General features: G+C 43.3%; 1 protein-coding gene across 3 annotated transcripts in view; it reads right to left on the bottom strand.

Moving 5' to 3' along the window:
• LOC124612392 (NEDD8-conjugating enzyme UBE2F-like) overlaps positions 1–17,763 on the bottom strand; it is a 70,506-nt gene extending 52,743 nt beyond the window's left edge. Inside the window, exons 1-3 of one of the 3 annotated variants that reach the window (XM_047140572.1) lie at positions 17,631–17,646; positions 17,303–17,425; positions 4,574–4,746 (exon numbers count right to left, since the gene is read on the bottom strand). In XM_047140572.1, the coding sequence (XP_046996528.1) occupies positions 4,574–4,579 (6 nt within the window). In that variant the 5' untranslated portion in view covers positions 4,580–4,746; positions 17,303–17,425; positions 17,631–17,646. Of the gene's footprint in view, positions 1–4,573; positions 4,747–17,302 lie in introns of all 3 variants that reach the window. The other 2 variants (XM_047140571.1, XM_047140570.1) reach the window with 2 other exon arrangements.
• Positions 17,764–18,666: the final 903 nt, after the last annotated feature.

The raw sequence follows: 18,666 nt of genomic DNA, 5'->3' as shown, positions 1-18,666 counted from the left end.
TGTAGCTCCATTCATTGACATATGGCCACAACACACTACAGATACGTAGAAAAACTCAAAGTTTTGTTCGGCTGAAGCCACACTTCAGGTTTCTGCCGCCAGAGTGCTCCAGAGCGCAGTGAGACAAAATGGCGACAGGCGCCGAGAAAGCGTATGTCGTGCTTGAAATGCACTAACATCAGTCAGTCGTAACAGTGCAATGACACTTCAGGACGAAGTTCAACAAAGATCCACCAATTGCTAACTCCATTCGGCGATGGTATGCGCAGTTTAAAGCTTCTGGATGCCTCTGTAAGGGGAAATCAACGGGTCGGCCTGCAGTGAGCGAAGAAATGGCTGAACGCATGCGGGCAAGTTTCACGCGTAGCCCGCGGAAGTCGATGAATAAAGCAAGCAGGGAGCTAAACGTACCACAGCCGACGGTTTGGAAAATCTTACGGAAAAGGCTAAAGCAGAAGCCTTACCGTTTACAATTACTACAAGCCCTGACACCTGATGACAAAGTCAAACGCTTCGAATTTTCGGCGCGGTTGCAACAGCTCATTGAAGAGGATGTGTTCAGTGCGAAACTTGTTTTCAGTGATGAAGCAACATTTTTTCTTAATAGTGAAGTGAACAGACACAATGTGCGAATCTGGGCGGTAGAGAATCCTCACGCATTCATGCAGCAAATTCGCAATTCACCAAAAGTTAACGTGTTTTGTGCAATCTCACAGTTTAAAGTTTACGGCCCTTTTTTCTTCTGTGAAAAAAATGTTACAGGACACGTGTATCTGGACTTGCTGGAAAATTGGCTCGTGCCACAACTGGAGACCGACAGCGCCGACTTCATCTTTCAACAGGATGGTGCTCCACCGCACTTCCATCATGATGTTTGGCATTTCTTAAACAGGAGATTGGAAAACCGATGGATCGGTCGTGGTGGAGATCATGATCAGCAATTCATGTCATGGCCTCCACGCTCTCCCGACTTAACCCCATGCGATTTCTTGCTGTGGGGTTATGTGAAAGATTCAGTGTTTAAACCTCCTCTACCAAGAAACATGCCAGAACTGCGAGCTCGCATCAACGATGCTTTCAAACTCATTGATGGGGACATGCTGCGCCGAGTGTGGGAGGAACTTGATTATCGGCTTGATGTCTGCCGAATCACTAAAGGGGCACATATCGAACATTTGTGAATGCCTAAAAAAACTTTTTGAGTTTTTGTATGTGTGTGCAAAGCATTGTGAAAATATCTCAAATAATAAAGTTATTGTAGAGCTGTGAAATCGCTTCAATCATTTGTAATAACCCTGTATATCAGGCTGCAATCAACATCTCATATTTCCACTCCTCACAAAATCATGTGGTATCTCCTTTGTGTTCAGGAATAAGAGGATTTCACTCTGCAGTGCTCAGACTCTCTAAAACTTCGCCAAAGCTCAACTAATTCAGGCTGCTGTTGTAAATTACATCTTCCCTCTCTGCCTCCACATCCTCAAGAAAAGATCTGAAGTGACAATGGTGCAGTGCCCTTGCTCTGATTGTATGCAACACACAATCAATATAATCTACCTCTTCCACATACTTCAAAGTCCACTGCTGCTTTACAATGGATCTCCTGATCCAAAATGTAATGAAATGACAGTACAGGGTGGGGCAGGGCAAATAAAAGAGGCCCAGATGAATGGATACCATTTGTGGCAGCATTAATGAAGGAAGAAAAGACCTACAGTTACTTCCAACAGGATGGAGCAACTGTCCATACAGCCAGCCACACCTTGGAGCACATTTACACACGTCTCATGCCTGACAGTTGTTAGCACATGTCAGTCTGGTCACAGCCCGAGCATGTCAACCCGGTCACCTGACCTGTCTGTGTGCAATTACTTTGTGTGGGTAGCTCTCAAGTCTAAAGTGTATCGCAACAACCCTCAGTCTCAAGAGCTGCAGCAGAACATTTCAGATGAGACTGCAGCAATTCCTGCAGTCCAGCTCTGATCACCTTCAGCATCTTGCTGACCAGGGCCCGAAAGTGCCAAGAGATGAATGGTGGTCACTTTCAACATCTGCTATATTCATGTTAGTACTATAATTCCTTTCCTCTACTGTGTTTCTTTATACCGAGGAACTCTGTTCTCCGGCCCATCAGGGCACTTTTACTTGCCTCATTCTTTATATCACCATCTGCGTCTTGTGCTTGTACCTCGTTTGTTAAAAGCTTGACAATACCCACAACTGTCCCAGAAAACACCTTGGCCTCATGTGTTGTAATGCTTGCCATGTTGTTCCAGGACAAGCCACTTTTCTCCATACAATTCACAGCATACTCTACCATGTCCCTACCAACAGTTCTATCTGTCATCGATTGTAGGCCAAGTAACTCCTCTGCAATGAGGGACTTTTCATTCATTTCATGGATACAGAGGAGTAATCATGCAGTGTCTTCATTATCTATATTCCCATCCACTGCCAAAGAAGACCAAGCAAAATCTTTGCTGGCATTCTTCAGCTATTCTACGAGTTCGTCACTTAGTCCTTGGGTTGCACTATAGCATTTCTTAACAATGAAGTGCTTTCAAATTTGCTTGTAAGATCACGACACAATATGTTCACACACTCTAGCACACACTGCTTAATAAACTCACTATGCGCAGAGGGAAAAAAAGGAGAAGAAAGAAAGAAAGAAAGATTACATAGATTAAAGGCTAGCAAGAAACTTGCTTCTGTGGCAGTATTTTGAGGTGTGAGCCATATTCATTATGTTCTGGTTTGTAATGTTTTTCAGATTGTACTCATTATATACGGCTATTGTTTCATGACACAATCAACACACTGCTTCAGCAGGTGTAAACAAAGAAATATGTATTTGTCCATTCTTCATTAAACATACAACATTCCAGAGCGTGCATCGTACTATATGCAGAAACCACACTGACATTTGGCGCCGTGGCTGACCGTAGAGGCTGTAAATGGAAATACCTTTCTGGTCGCTACCATCAGCCACCACACCGAATATCATACTGGTTTGCATGATTAGTATCTACATTACACATGGGTAATGGCATGGTGTCTGTTTCAACAAAATCTCTGTTCAATGCGGATTTTTCTGACTGTCTTGGCAGGACACACAGAAACCCTTAGTGAGCCACATGTGGCCTCAGTTCGCTATTCGCCCACCCCTGACCTATGGGATCCCCAATCAGTGATCTTCAACCTGACCTTTTCATCAGTCAGATAGAAAATCAAATGTGAGACGAAATAGTAAAACCAAAGCAGTACTAAATAAGATATGGACACAGATATGTAGACAATATAATTTGCCTAATACATGACTCACAATCTCGTAGAAAGGAACTTCATGAAGACCTAGACACCATCCACCCACCAAAACAGTTCACGATTGAAACACAGGTGAAAAACTATTTCTTAGGCCTCACCATACAGAAGACAAACAACAAACATGAGTTCACAATTTATAGGAAACCTATAATCACCAATGTAATCACCCCAAAACCCATGACGAAGCTAGCTTCAGATATTTATTACACAAAATGTACAAAACACCCATGAACACAAATGATTACGCAGCACACACACACACACACACACACACACACACACACACACACACACCAAAAATGTCAACAGGATTTCAAATCCACACGTCAAAACAAACATGCTACGAAACAAAACGAACACTACACAGCCACAACACATAGCTGGCGAAAACTCAGCACTTGGCTAATAAATTTTAGAAAATGCTTCTCTTACGACACAAACAAAAGAAATAATTGTGTTATCTTGACACACACAAAGTAAAAACGAAACAACGTCAAAAACTGCAACATGCTAAATAACATGATACGTAGTGATTATCGGTTGGAAAAGCATAGTAAACAGAAAAATCAATAGCTTCAAGGGAGGTACGCAAAAGAATTCGTACATCCACCCTGTTTCCCAACTGGAACCTTCAGATTACCTTAAATAAACAACACAGTGATACATGGCTCAACCTGGTACTGTACACAAACCAAAGTACAACATTTGACAATGATCACTCACTTTACAAATTTATAAATTTTGTACCAAAAGTTTCTTTAAAGTTTAATGTACAACAACAATTTCGCAGAAGGAAAATAAACAAACAAACCCACTGAAAATAGCACAATGCAACATTTTTGAGTGAAAACAAAACCACAAAGGTGTCTTGTGTAAGACAGAAATCCTCTACAGTTATAGCATCACTTGTTTTAATTTCATTGATGAAATACTAATCCTTGTCTTTCCACGTAATCTGACCACCACCACCACCACCACCACCACCACCACAGTTCCTCTTCCTCAGACCACTACTTCCCCTCCCCTACTTACCATTGCCCTCTCCTTCCTTCAGAGATTCTCTGCACCAACAATTCAGCAACTATTTACTTTTACAAAATAGTTTATTACTGATTATAAGTATTAGACAACGGACAATGCAATCTTTTGCAGTGGTTCCCAGTAATTCACTTGAAGTCACAGTTCTTTGTGAAGCCAATCTGAAAGTTTTGATAGAATAATGCAAATTTCTGCTTTTCTGAAAACTTACCTTCATATCTTCTCACAGTGCTCTCCACCATGTTGTAAGCACCCATGCATCCCCCCAAACTACTTAGTGGCGACTCCACGATATGACTTCTTGGGAGGTCTGTGGAGTAATGTTTTGTTGGCATGTAGATCTACTTCTGGAGATACAATTCCCACAGGTGGTTCAGTTTGGTTCTGGGAAGAGAAAGCAATACATGGGACCATGTCTGGCTCACAAAGTGAGAGAAGACACCTTAAGAAATCCTTAAATACTTGCTGCTCTGTGGACAAGTGTGTTTTATGGGCGGATCAGGATTCCAGCCATGTCCACTTTTGGTTGTTTCTGAATTTTTTCCAGAAAGCTTAAGAAAGCATATCCACGCATAGTTTAATTACCGTACTAACTTGTGATCTCTAAGTGTTATCAGAGAATAGAATATCCCATCAATTTTTGGGCTACAGGAAGTAATAATTAATTCCTCTATCAATATTTTAGCTAAAAACCTTTCTGCAGTTGTTAAGAGTGGCAGGTAACAGATTCAGAATGAAAACTCTTTCCCATTTATTCCTTGAGAACCTAAAACATGTGACTCAAAGCTAACATACTGTGAAATTCAAAGTACATGTGCTACATATAACATAGTTTCAATATAATAGAATGAAACATTCCACGTGGGAAAAATTATATATAAAAACAAGGTGACTTACCGAACGAAAGCGCTGGCAGGTCGATAGACACACAAACAAACACAAACATGCACACAAAATTCAAGCTTTCGCAACAAACTGTTGCCTCATCAGGAAAGAGGGAAGGAGAGGGGAAGACGAAAGGAAGTGGGTTTTAAGGGAGAGGGTAAGGAGTCATTCCAATCCCGGGAGCGGAAAGACTTACCTTAGGGGGAAAAAAGGACAGGTATACACTCGCACACACGCACATATCCATCCACACATACAGACACAAGCAGACATATTTCACAAAGCAAAAACCCTTACAAGATTAACTCTTCTTGTACTTAAGTCGGCATTGTGTCTTTTGTATTCAATCCCGATGCAATTTCTGTGTTTCATGGTCAATGTGAAGGTCCAAGGGATACAGTAAACCTGCACTGGTGCATCGGAATGTAATACTGGTCTCCCAGGGGCCGCTCAAAGCACAAATTCTTAGAAGATTCATTATTCTTGTACTTGGCATTGTGCCTTTTGTATTCAATCCCGATGCATTTTCTGTGTTTCATGGTCAATGTGAATATGTCTGCTTGTGTCTGTATGTGTGGATGGATATGTGCGTGTGTGCGAGTGTATACCTGTCCTTTTTTCCCCCTAAGGTAAGTCTTTCCGCTCCCGGGATTGGAATGACTCCTTACCCTCTCCCTTAAAACCCACTTCCTTTCGTCTTCCCCTCTCCTTCCCTCTTTCCTGATGAGGCAACAGTTTGTTGCGAAAGCTTGAATTTTGTGTGCATGTTTGTGTTTGTTTGTGTGTCTATCGACCTGCCAGCACTTTCGTTCGGTAAGTCACCTCATTTTTGTTTTTATATATAACATAGTTTGTATTAAATAAATATTTTTGTCAGATTGACAGTGCTGTCATGCATAGCCCTCTTTCTCCTCTGATTGCCAGTTAAACTATGAAGAATTTTAGAGAGAATGAGCTGAACACCATACTGGAACCAAAAGTTTTGGAGATACATTAACAACACATTCATCGGCCCAATGGCAAAATAAATATCACCACATTAAATTATCAAAGGTCTGCAATCCGGAAAACATAAAGACAATTACAGATATAGGTAGGTTAACAAGTCATGAGCTTTTCTTCCATACAAAGATAATATTCTAACCAAATACACAGTACATGAACGTTGTATTTAAAATCAGCAGCACAATGTTTTCTTTAGTCACATAATTCTGCAACAGTTTATTATCTATACAAGTCACTCAATGAATTATGAAATCTAACTGTCTTGGCCACAGTCTCACCTCGTTGGGGTTTGGTGGTCAAGAATGTGGATGCATTTTTATCTTTTATGCATATCTCATTATGTCATAAAGGTTTAGCTGTAACTATGACAATGTTGGGTTGACACACTCAAGTGGACACTGACCCTGAATTTCACAGTATGTTAGTTTTGAATCACATGTATAAGCATCTTAAGGAATAAATGGGCACAGATTTCTACACAGAAATTAGTCATCCACCCCACTTTATAATATTGTTGCAAGTATGTAATGACTAGGTCACATGCCCGAAAATAGACTGAACATTGTGTTACGTCTTTCACACAAGACTTTGTCCAGATGTGAAAAAACAAAAGGATATAATTCCTTTGCCCATACTACTTATTCTCTTCATGTTTTGTCAGACAAATATCATAGAAAATCAAGAGATACAATTGCTGTTTCATGCTACACCATTTGCTTTGTAGATTACAGAATACGATACCCAACAACTATAAGTGTTCCTGACATGAACACTCATTTAAGATTCCAAAAGTCACCTGATTCAAATGGATACACTGGTGAATGGTTGTAAGTATACCAGGTGTGCTCTTAAATCACTCTCCACACTTAAAATGTGTTTGTCTTTAATAGATTATGTCACTAGTCACATTCAGTGAAACTGTCACATCCAAGAAAATTTATTTTGTGTCCTAATGGGATGGAATGAGAAAAGATTAATGATTGTGCATAGGTGCACAGCACTGATTCACACACATACAAATACTTAAATCTTACAAACTCATTGCACACAAACCCTCACATCTCAATTCTACCAAATGCTATGCTGACCACAAAACTGGAACTCCTTTAACTGCTTCTAATAGTTATGCATTGTTGAATCTTACAAATAGAGTATATACTTTATAGTGCTATAGACATTCTTTCTTAGAACTGTCCCTGTGGACCAGTACCCGACCAGTCTCAAAAGGCTCAGGGTGAAGAGTGTGTAAGATAAAAGACGAGGACATATGTTTCGACAATATAAGTTTTGTGAAATCTTATACTATCCCACGTATAATCAACTGATAATTAAAGTGACCAAGTCGTGAAAGCATTTGGGAAAAAATGTGGCTAACATTGACTTTAAAATGAAATAATGAATTATGAATGAACCCTAAGACAATTGATGAAGCAGTCATCAAGACAGCTACCACAATGTACGCAAGGTACATAACTGGGTAATCGCGGCAATTAAAGAATTGGGGAAAAGTTGAGTTTGTTCTTTTTTTAAGTGTATTCATGAGAGAAAACTGTTAAAATGGCTGCTGAGCAGGATCTGAAGGACTGCAGGTTGACACTGCAACATGACTTGATGTCTCGGTTACCTGCCTCTCAATCTTCATGACAGGCAAGACACTAACATTAACGAGTATTCAACACAACAGTGGCACATTGTGTAGCCTGTTCGGCCAGCTTGTCAACACGTTCATTACCCGGGATGCCAACAAGACCCGGGGTCCACATAAAAACCACGAGTGGCCGCAACAGGTAAGAGTATGGATGGACTCCTGCATCACCATCGTCACACGAGAGCGAGGAAAACACTGGTCAATAAGTCATAAACCACTCAGGGAGTCACTACAGATAACAAAGGACTCACTTGAGCAGGAGCGGATATACTCTAGGACACGAGAGATGGCGACCAGCTCGGCAGTGAAAACACTGCAGCCAGTGGCAAGGATGGAAAGAAAGTTGCGGAGGACCTCAGGAGGGACTTCTTTGAGCCCTGTGCCAAATCCAGCTGAAGGTATGGGTGGGGCACATAGCATGGGGGTATACATATATGGGCCCAGAAAAGAGGTGAGAAAGGGAAAAACTCAAGCCCAGAAAAAAAAAGGCCAGATGCGAACTGAGATCATACACCCTAACCGGGACCGCCACTCTGCAAGACGGATGATCGAATTGGGTAACAGGAAACAGTAATCTGGATGCCCGGGCAAGCTTCAAACATGTGCAGCATAAGCGGCCAGTAGTCGTTGGGTCCGCAATGGATAGACGCCAGCCTCCACAAGTAGGCTGGTTACGGAGTTGTGCGGAAAGCCCCAGTTGCGAGTCGGATCTCACAGTGAAGTATGGGGTCAAGCAATCGCAACATGTAAGGCGATGCCGAACCATAAGCCAAGCTTCTGTAATCGAGATGGCCTGATACAGTCGTAGGAGGGTAGACCGATTGGCACCCCAGCAGCGAAGAGGGTTAAGATGCCACCAGCACATTTGTTTAAGCTGCTGAATATGAGGGAGCCACGTCAACCGGGCATCAAAAAGCAAGTCCAAAAACCGATGCGTCTCCACCACGGCAAGAGGTTCGGTATCAAGACAAAGCTGTGGCTCAGGGTGAACAGTGCAAAGCCGGCAGAAATGCATGATGCATGTCTTGGCAACTGAGAACTGGAAGCCATGTGTGACGACCCAAGACTGCGCCCTGCAGATAGCACCCTGTAGCCGCCGTTCATCAACCACAATGCCAGTGGAGAGCACAATGCTCTGCTAAGGCAAAAGTCATCAGCATACAAAGAAGCCGGACATTCCCACAACTGCAGCTAGCCCATTGATAGCAACTAAAAAGAGAGACAGACACTCAAGACAGAGCCTTGCAGGACCCCATTCTCCTGGACTCGAGAGGAACTATGGGAGGAACCAACTTGCACACAGAAGGAATGAAGCGACAGAAAATTCTGAATAAAAAGCGGGAGTGGCCCCTAAGATGCCACCCATGAAGTGTGGTGAGGATGTAATGTTGCCACATAGTTTCGTACGCCTTTTGCATGTCAAAAAAGACGGCAACCAGATGCTGACAGCGGGCAAATGCTGTGCGCATGGGAGACTCCAAGCAGACCAGATTGTCAGTGGCAGAGCGGCCCTTACGGGACCCACCCTGAGATAGAGCCAGAAGGCCCCGAGACTCAAGTAGCCAACTCCAACCTCTGGCTCGCCATGCATTCGAGCAACTTGCATATAACGTGGGTGAGGCTAATGGGGCACTAGCTGTCCACCTCCAGAGGGTTCTTGCCATGCTTCAACACTGGGATGATAATGCTTTCTTGCCAATGAGAGGGGGACTCACCCTCAACCCAGAGACGGTTGAAAAGTTCGAAGTGGTGTTGCTAGCAGTCCACCAAGAGGTGTTTGAGCATCTGATAATGGATGCGATCCGGCCTGGGTGCCATATCAAGGCAAGTGGCTAGGGCACTGTGGAATTCCCACTCACTGAATGGAACATTGTATGATTCGGGGTGGCACGTATGGAATGAAAAGCTCTAACTTTCCAAATGCTCTTTCAGGATGCAGAAGGCCAGTGGGTAATTTGTAGAAGCGGAACTCTGAGCATAATGCTCTACTAACAGTTCTGCAATCGTGTCTGATTTAGTACAGACTGCTTCATTCAGGGAAAGCCCAGGTACGCTGACGGGTGTCTGATACCCATAGTCACCTAATCTTGCACCAAATCTGCGATGGAGAGGTACAACTGCCAATGGTAGACATACTGTTCCCAGCACTCCTGCTTCCATTGCCGAATAAGGCGTCGGGCTTGGGCATGGAGCCATTTAAAGATAATGAGGTGTTCCAATGATGGGTGCCACTTATGACGCTGGAGGGCAGGCCTGCGATCTCTAAGTGCCTCAGCAATCTCCGGTGACCACCAAGGCACAGTCATCCACCTGGAAGAACAGGAAATTTTAGATTATGTGGCAGAAACGATGCCGGTGGTGATCCTGTGAACCACCACATTAATGGCACCATGAGAAAGAGGCTCAAGAGTGGCAATGAAGGCGAACGAGTCCCAGTCAGCTTTATTCAAAGCCCATCTGGGGAGGCGCCCAGGTGAGTGACGCTGGAGCAGTGACAAACACTGGAAAGTAGTCACTACCGCACAAGTCGTCATGCACACTCCATTGGACAAACGGTAGAAAATGATGGGTGCAGACCAGAAGGTCGATGCCTGAGTTCGTGCCATGCGCCACACTGAAATGTGTGGAGTCACCATTATCTAAATGAGAAAGGTCGACCTGTGCCAACACTTGCTCAATGACAGTGCCTCAACCTGTTGCCACCAACCCACCCCACAAAGGGATATGGGCGTTAAAGTTGCCCAATAACAGAAAATGTGGCAGCAATTGAGCTATCAGCGCAGCCAATATATGCTGCGGGACATCACCATCATGTAGAAAATAGTAACTGCAGATAGTAACAGCCTGAGGCATCTACACCAGAACAGTGACAGCCTCTAAAGGTGTTTGAAGAGGGGCACACTTGCTGTAAAGAGTGTTAAGGACCTTGACACAGACTCCACCAGATACCCTCTCATAAGCTGCTCAATTCTTACAATAACCCCGATAGCCACGAAGGGTGGGGGTTTGCATTGCCGGAAACCAAACTTCCTGGAGAGCAATGCAGAAGAAAGGGTGAAGGCTGAGAAGTTGTTGGAGTTCAGCAAGGTGATGGAAAAAAACCACTGCAATTCCACTGGAGGATGACATTGTCTGCGGCTGGAAAAGGCGTGATGGGACTGAAGAGGCAGATTATGCCACTGGATCACCTGCTGCCACCAACTGAGTACCCGAGTGATCGACTTCCGTGGTCAAAGGGGCAAGTGTAGGCTTATGGCTCGGGGCTGGAAGTACAGTGGGTAGACATATGGCCAAACTTGCAGCACTTAAAGCACCGCACTGGGGGAGGGATATAGGGCTTGATGTCCCAGTGGTAGACCATCACCCTGACCTCCTCAGGCAATGTATCACCCTCAAAGGCCAAGATGAAGGCACCAGTAGCACCTGATTATCCCTCGGACCCCAACGAACGCGCCGGATGAAATTAACATCTTGCCACTCTAAATTGGCGTGCAGCTCGTCATCAGACTGCAAAAGAAGGTCCCTGTGGAATATAACACCCTGGACCACATTTAAACTCTTATGGGACATGATGGTAACTGAAGCATCCCCCAGCCTGTCACAAGTGAGTAACTCCTGTGACTGGGCACAGGATGCTGTTTTTATCAAAACTGACCCAGATCTCATTTTGGACAAGCCCTCCAGCTCCCCAAACTTGTCCTCTAAATGCTCAACAAATAACTGAGGCTTCATGGACACAAAGGATTCCTCATCAGCTCTTGTACATACTAGGAAGCGGGGCGAATAAGCTTCGTGGCCATTCTTAGCCTTTCATTCCTCCCATGGTGTGGGCAGGGAGGGGAACGATTTGGGGTCATATGTGTTTGCATTAAATTGAGCCATTGAACGCTTAGAGGCTGCTGGTGGCTGGCCACCAGCAGGAGAAGATGTGCAACGCTTCATTTCGGTTCATCCGCCCTGATGCTACCCACTCCGACCAAGGGCCCTCCCAACAGGCGCCAAACAGCCGCAGCAAGGGCCACCTGGCAGGATGGCCATTGCCGGGAGTCCCGATGCCCCAGGGAGATAGCCATCTACTCCTTGGCATACATGCGGAGTTAACGGCGCAGGCATCAGCAGAGCGATCCCCATGTTGTCAGAGGTGCTACAACCAAGAGGGTACATGGCGACCCCACCACAACGGACTGGCTACCATGCTGAATATCAGGTGCGAAGAAGTCCATGGTCGTCGGGAGTGCAGAAAGCGACACAGCATAGTGGATGGCAGAAACTGCGCCCAGGAATATATCCTCGCCCAAGAGACGGAGAATGAGCGGTACTGCAATGTGAGAAATCAGGCTAAAGATCTCAATGCACGATGGATACAATGCACAATGTAAGGCGCTCTTCCCCAACTGGCTCGCTCTTTGGACAAATTTGGAAGTATTGAGGTAAAACCCTACAGGGGACCATCACATAAAGGCTGAAACATGTGGCTCCTTTTAGTCGCCTCTTATGACAGGCAGGAATACCGCAGGCCTATTCTAACCCCCAGACCCATGGGTGAGGGGGGGGGGGGGGGGGGGGGGGGTTTGGTGGATAAATACAATATCGCAATACCTGAAGCAAAGTTCCTTTGCACGTGCATCCATGTCCAAAGGAACAGGCACTGCAGCAACTACAGCTATTACGAAATACATTAAATGTACTCCTTAACTGCTTTCGCACGAACACAAATTACTACCATTGCAGTTAGATAACTCGTAATCAAGTGGCACTAATAGCTCACAATAACAAGTCAGAAGGCAGTGCAATAAACAACAACAAATGAAACTAAATAAATGAAATTAACATTACTATGTCAAAATAGCATTACTTACCTATTAACACAACACATACAAGAGACTGAGCAAATAAGATGATACAGCGGTACTGTTTTAAAACACATCATTAACTTTAATTTCGCACTGATTGAAGTTTTGTAATTAGCAGCATAGGCCTATTACAAAAAAAGAAAAAAATAAACCAATCATTTTTCAATAACAGCTTAGCTTCTATATTTTTAAAATTATGATTGGGCAACAATACTGAATTAAATCAGATGTCATTTAGCTTCCAAAATAATTCTAGAGTGTCTCAGATTATGACATGTGGTTTGCATACTGTTCATGTACATGTATATGTATATGTACACTGTAAAGGTGTGCTTAAACTGTTCAAATAAATCTACACTCCTGGAAATGGAAAAAAGAACACATTGACACCGGTGTGTCAGACCCACCATACTTGCTCCGGACACTGCGAGAGGGCTGTACAAGCAATGATATACACGCACGGCACAGCGGACACACCAGGAACTGCGGTGTTGGCCGTCTAATGGCGCTATCTGCGCAGCATTTGTGCACCGCCGCCGTCAGTGTCAGCCAGTTTGCCGTGGCATACGGAGCTCCATCGCAGTCTTTAACACTGGTAGCATGCCGCGACAGCGTGGACGTGAACCGTATGTGCAGTTGACGGACTTTGAGCGAGGGCGTATAGTGGGCATGCGGGAGGCCGGGTGGACGTACCGCCGAATTGCTCAACACGTGGGACGTGAGGTCTCCACAGTACATCGATGTTGTCGCCAGTGGTCGGCGGAAGGTGCACGTGCCCGTCGACCTGGGACCGGACCGCAGCGACGCACGGATGCACGCCAAGACCGTAGGACCCTACGCAGTGCCGTAGGGGACCGCACCGCCACTTCCCAGCAAATTAGGGACACTGTTGCTCCTGGGGTATCGGCGAGGACCATTCGCAACCGTCTCCATGAAGCTGGGCTACGGTCCCGCACACCGTTAGGCCGTCTTCCGCTCACGCCCCAACATCGTGCAGCCCGCCTCCAGTGGTGTCGCGACAGGCGTGAATGGAGGGACGAATGGAGACGTGTCGTCTTCAGCGATGAGAATCGCTTCTGCCTTGGTGCCAATGATGGTCGTATGCGTGTTTGGTGCCATGCAGGTGAGCGCCACAATCAGGACTGCATCGACCGAGGCACACAGGGCCAACACCCGGCATCATGGTGTGGGGAGCGATCTCCTACACTGGCCGTACACCACTGGTGATCGTCGAGGGGACACTGAATAGTGCACGGTACATCCAAACCGTCATCGAACCCATCGTTCTACCATTCCTAGACCGGCAAGGGAACTTGCTGTTCCAACAGGACAATGCACGTCCGCATGTATCCCGTGCCACCCAACGTGCTCTAGAAGGTTTAAGTCAACTACCCTGGCCAGCAAGGTCTCCGGATCTGTCCCCCATTGAGCATGTTTGGGACTGGATGAAGCGTCGTCTCACGCGGTCTGCACGTCCAGCACGAACGCTGGTCCAACTGAGGCGCCAGGTGGAAATGGCATGGCAAGCCGTTCCACAGGACTACATCCAGCATCTCTACGATCGTCTCCATGGGAGAATAGCAGCCTGCATTGCTGCGAAAGGTGGATATACACTGTACTAGTGCCGACATTGTGCATGCTCTGTTGCCTGTGTCTATGTGCCTGTGGTTCTGTCAGTGTGATCATGTGATGTATCTGACCCCAGGAATGTGTCAATAAAGTTTCCCCTTCCTGGGACAATGAATTCACGGTGTTCTTATTTCAATTTCCAGGAGTGTATAACAAGAGCCACAGTTTCAATCTCTTTTCCCCCCTCTATATGGCAGAGTTGTTTAAAAGGACTTTGATGTGTAATTCCCTCACCTATCGAGGCCTTAGCAACAGCAATTAAAATTAATAACATTAGCTGCATTCAATTTTCAATCATTAGCAGTCTTATGAATTGTAAACTTCCCAGAGTCTTAATGTCCCCTCTGCACAATTAACATAATTACAGAAGACATTATCAACTCCAGTTTTTATATGCTTGACTTGAGACTTAGAGATTAATCTTTTGTATAGGTGTGAGATTTTCTCTTGTCTAGAAGAAGATGGAATCCATGGTACCTCACAAGCAAATAGCTGCAGTGAAGGACAATCCCACTAGCACTTTATGGCATGTTCATTAATATAATAGTTGTCCAACTGACCGAGTCAGCAACAGCAATTTGTACTGGACTTTTGCTTTGAACCTTGATATAATAATGTTGTGGAGCGTGATCGTTATATGCCGGCATTACGTTTGGTAAAGAGCATGTGGCAAGAAGACATTCCGAAGAAGGTGTGATGGTTGAGATGGCACTATCCTGTGGTCAATTTCAATATTAGGAAACCAGATACGTGTGTTATTTGTAACAAGCTGATGGTTATTTGATAAATCTGACAGCCATACATTAACAGAGAGATACGTGAAAGGCCAAGCACACTTTTACTCTTTTAAAAGTATTGGCATACTACATTAAATGTCCGAAACGTGAAAAACATATAAAAATAGCAAGTGACTCCTCCCCCCATAAGACCCGTGGACTCGGGTGGTGTCATGAAGAAAAACCGTAATGACTGATTTGGCACAGACAATCTTTTATTCATATTTATAAATTACTTCTCGTTTTTGGTGCGATTGTTCAAGTGGTTTTATGCCTAAAAGTTGAGTGTAGCTAATTTGGTTACCGATTGGCTGGTGAGTGAAGTGAAGTAAAAAATTTTTAATTTCGGGGGTTTTCTGTTGTGGCTTGTTTCAAAAGGTAGCACATGTCTTATTTTCATTCAATTTTAGTTTGTATGCTGTTTACTGTAGGACAGGTGATCACGATCTTCAGTTTTAAGTATGGGGTAGCTGTATTGGGGAAGGATAGGTGGGGCAAGTATTTAATTTAGCTGTATAAATTTGTGTTTCAATTTCTATATTGAATGGTGTTTTATTATTTTAAAAAACTATTTTGTTTCTGCTAGTCAAAGTTTTTGGCACAACTGTCTTTTGATAGCTAAGTATGTTACTAATATGTATGTAATAACTTTTCAATTTTTAAGTTAATTTATTAATATGTATTTATTGGATATTGTGAATTTCATTTTAGCTACGTAAGTAAATGGATAATAATTATACCAAATGTACATTCATACTGATGTGTTATGGGTGTCTTAGTGATGATGTTTTTTTAGTTGGAATTATAGTGTTCATGTCAGCTGTGTTGATTAAGTGCTATAGTAATACTGGTCTTATAATACAAATGGTTTTCCAATAGTGTGTTTCCCTGTTGATGGGTGATGTGAAGTTTATTTTTGTTCACATAATGATACCATTTGTGCATCGTAAATTGTTTGTTATGTTTCTGATATCTCTGTTTCACGTTTGGTGAATATTGTAGAGCTCATTTTAGCTATATAGGCTAGGTTAATTTTCCATTTTATTTATGTGACGTGAGGTTAATGATTTTTACCTTATTTTTGGTTTTCTTTCTTATTTGAGTGGGAGGGAAATGGTTTGCCATAACCCAAACCCTCCGACACCCATTAGCGTCCTGTTAGTTACATTCTTCTGTATATTTATTTTGATTTTATGAGTCCGTCATGGTTGCCATTTGGATATTACAGAGCTGCTCAAGTGCGTCTTTCTGATATAACATCACGGGTCAAAGTCAACATGCAGTACCGAATACTTTGCTTTCCCACAATGGCAGTAGTTCTTCCTCTGTTGATTTGATGACTGGTTAAACCGCACACAGAACAGAATTGTACAGCTATGGGACTAGATGTCCGAACTCCCTGGGCTAGTACTACTGGTAGAAACGATTTGGTCTAAAATGACTAGGCCAGAGCGTCGATGTAAAAAAAATTAACAGCTAACATCTATCAGCATTGTAAGCGCCTAATTCTTTATAATTCCAGGACTATGTCTGAAACTCTGATCTGACAAAGAGAATTTTTTTATAGCTTACCACACGGATACATTCAAACTAATGAAATTCAACTATCCTTTAACGAACATACAATTGCTTGCCCCTGTCGCAAATCGGTGACAACAGATGAGACCGTATTCATTTTCGGACAGGGTACAGCTTTCTTACTTTCTCTTCCTGAAAATAGTGGCCTGTTATGCCGGCAATGTGTTACAGCATGTAACATTTTAATTCCCACTACCCATCGGCACTACTGAGAAACGGAACTGCATAAAAATTTAGTAACTGGAGCGTAAGTGTCACGAAAATTTTAAAAATTTCCTAACAGTGGGCAAAAACATCATTAAACAAAGAAATCAAAACTTTTCGAAAACTTTGCATGTTAGAACTGGCACAGTTATATTAGGATCACACTAACAATAAAAATGCGAACTGTACAGTGATTCCGGAACCATTTGTACTTGCAATTCGTTTGTACTTTCAATCAATTAATATCACATTGTCAGAAAAATGAAAGTGTGGATTATTTGCTTTGAATGTTGAAACAGCGATTGACTTCACATATATCTGTGTTCCTTACTTTAAAGAAAAAAGAAATACAACTTACTAACCTCTTTCACCAGAAGCTTGTCCCTCACAGAAACGCGTTTATTTGCATCGGTCGGCGTGTTCGGAGGAGCATCAGTTTCTTTCTTCAGCTTTCGTGTGAGGGTGATCATAATACAAGTCTGAAACTGCAAAAATGTTCTGCTACTCGTGCGAAGAACACTTATTTTTTCCGTACAGAAGGATGAATTCATTTGGAACATAAAACTCCCAACGCGAACATAGACATTCAGAAAAGTACGGGACCCCGGTATCACTCGCATAGGTTAAGTAAACACAAACTCCACGCAAATAGCATACATCTGAAGGCAAGTAAAGACTGTGGCAACTGACCTACAATACATCCATCAGCTACTGCAGCTTTTTGACAGATATCGTAAATTACAGAAATAACTCATTCATTGTAACTACGGCCACTCGCACCAAAGATAATAATCACAAACACATGTAAACAAAGTGTGTAACCAGTTTTGCCAAGTCTCCAAAACGAAATAACCTAACTGCATCTACAAATAAAAGCCATAAAAGAACTGAAATAAAACAAGGTGTATTATTGTGCAAAAAAAAATTACATATGCTTAGTAACTCGAAAACAACAGCCTTGCAAAAGTTCAAAACGGATGATATGCATCACTTTACATCCTAATTTAAATATGAATTTGTATCCTTGACGCCTACATTTTCTACCACTTCATCCAGTACTGCGGTGTAGTGAGGTTGACTGACATTCGCAAGACTGCTTTGTTTCACTTGTGTTTGCAACGGAGAAAGGAAGGATGTAATCCTTAAAATACGTATTGTGCTGTCGAAGCTGCTCTGTTCGCTCTTTAAGAATAGCATTCAGCAACTCAGAGCTCAGTATATGCGAAGTTTCTTTTAACTACACTCATTTGACTGAAGTCCCTTTCCTCGGGAGCCCATGCAGGAACGTGGAGAGAGAATGCAAAAGAAGCCAACGCATGAACAGGGTTTTCCCTGTGCATCTCTGTATCTGTATAACATGCAGCAATGACAAGAATAATGACTTCAAAATTAAAGATAATCAAATCAATAAAGTGGAGGAAGAAACTTTCCCGCGCAAAAGAAGGAGACGTGTGGGTTCTTCGGGAGAAAGGAGGCCCAGTGTCCTCTGATAATGCAGTGTGTTTGTACATATTTTACTTTGTGTGAAGAAATGGTCAATAGCGTAGTTCTGTTCATTAAACAGTGTGTTCAAGCTTCATTAATTCCGATCCACCAAGATGTCAGTAACTACAGTGGTGACCCCAAGTCAGCAGATTATTCACAACAAAGAATGTACAACACCAAACGTTGAGCCGAAATTGATGACGTATAGCACCAGCATATAGGGGAAGTCGCCACTCAGGAC

This window comes from Schistocerca americana, chromosome 4, assembly GCF_021461395.2.
Source record: "Schistocerca americana isolate TAMUIC-IGC-003095 chromosome 4, iqSchAmer2.1, whole genome shotgun sequence".
Lineage (NCBI taxonomy): Eukaryota > Metazoa > Arthropoda > Insecta > Orthoptera > Acrididae > Schistocerca > Schistocerca americana.
The sequence above is the reverse complement of the archived record's forward strand: the minus strand, read 5'-3'. Positions and strand labels throughout refer to the sequence as shown.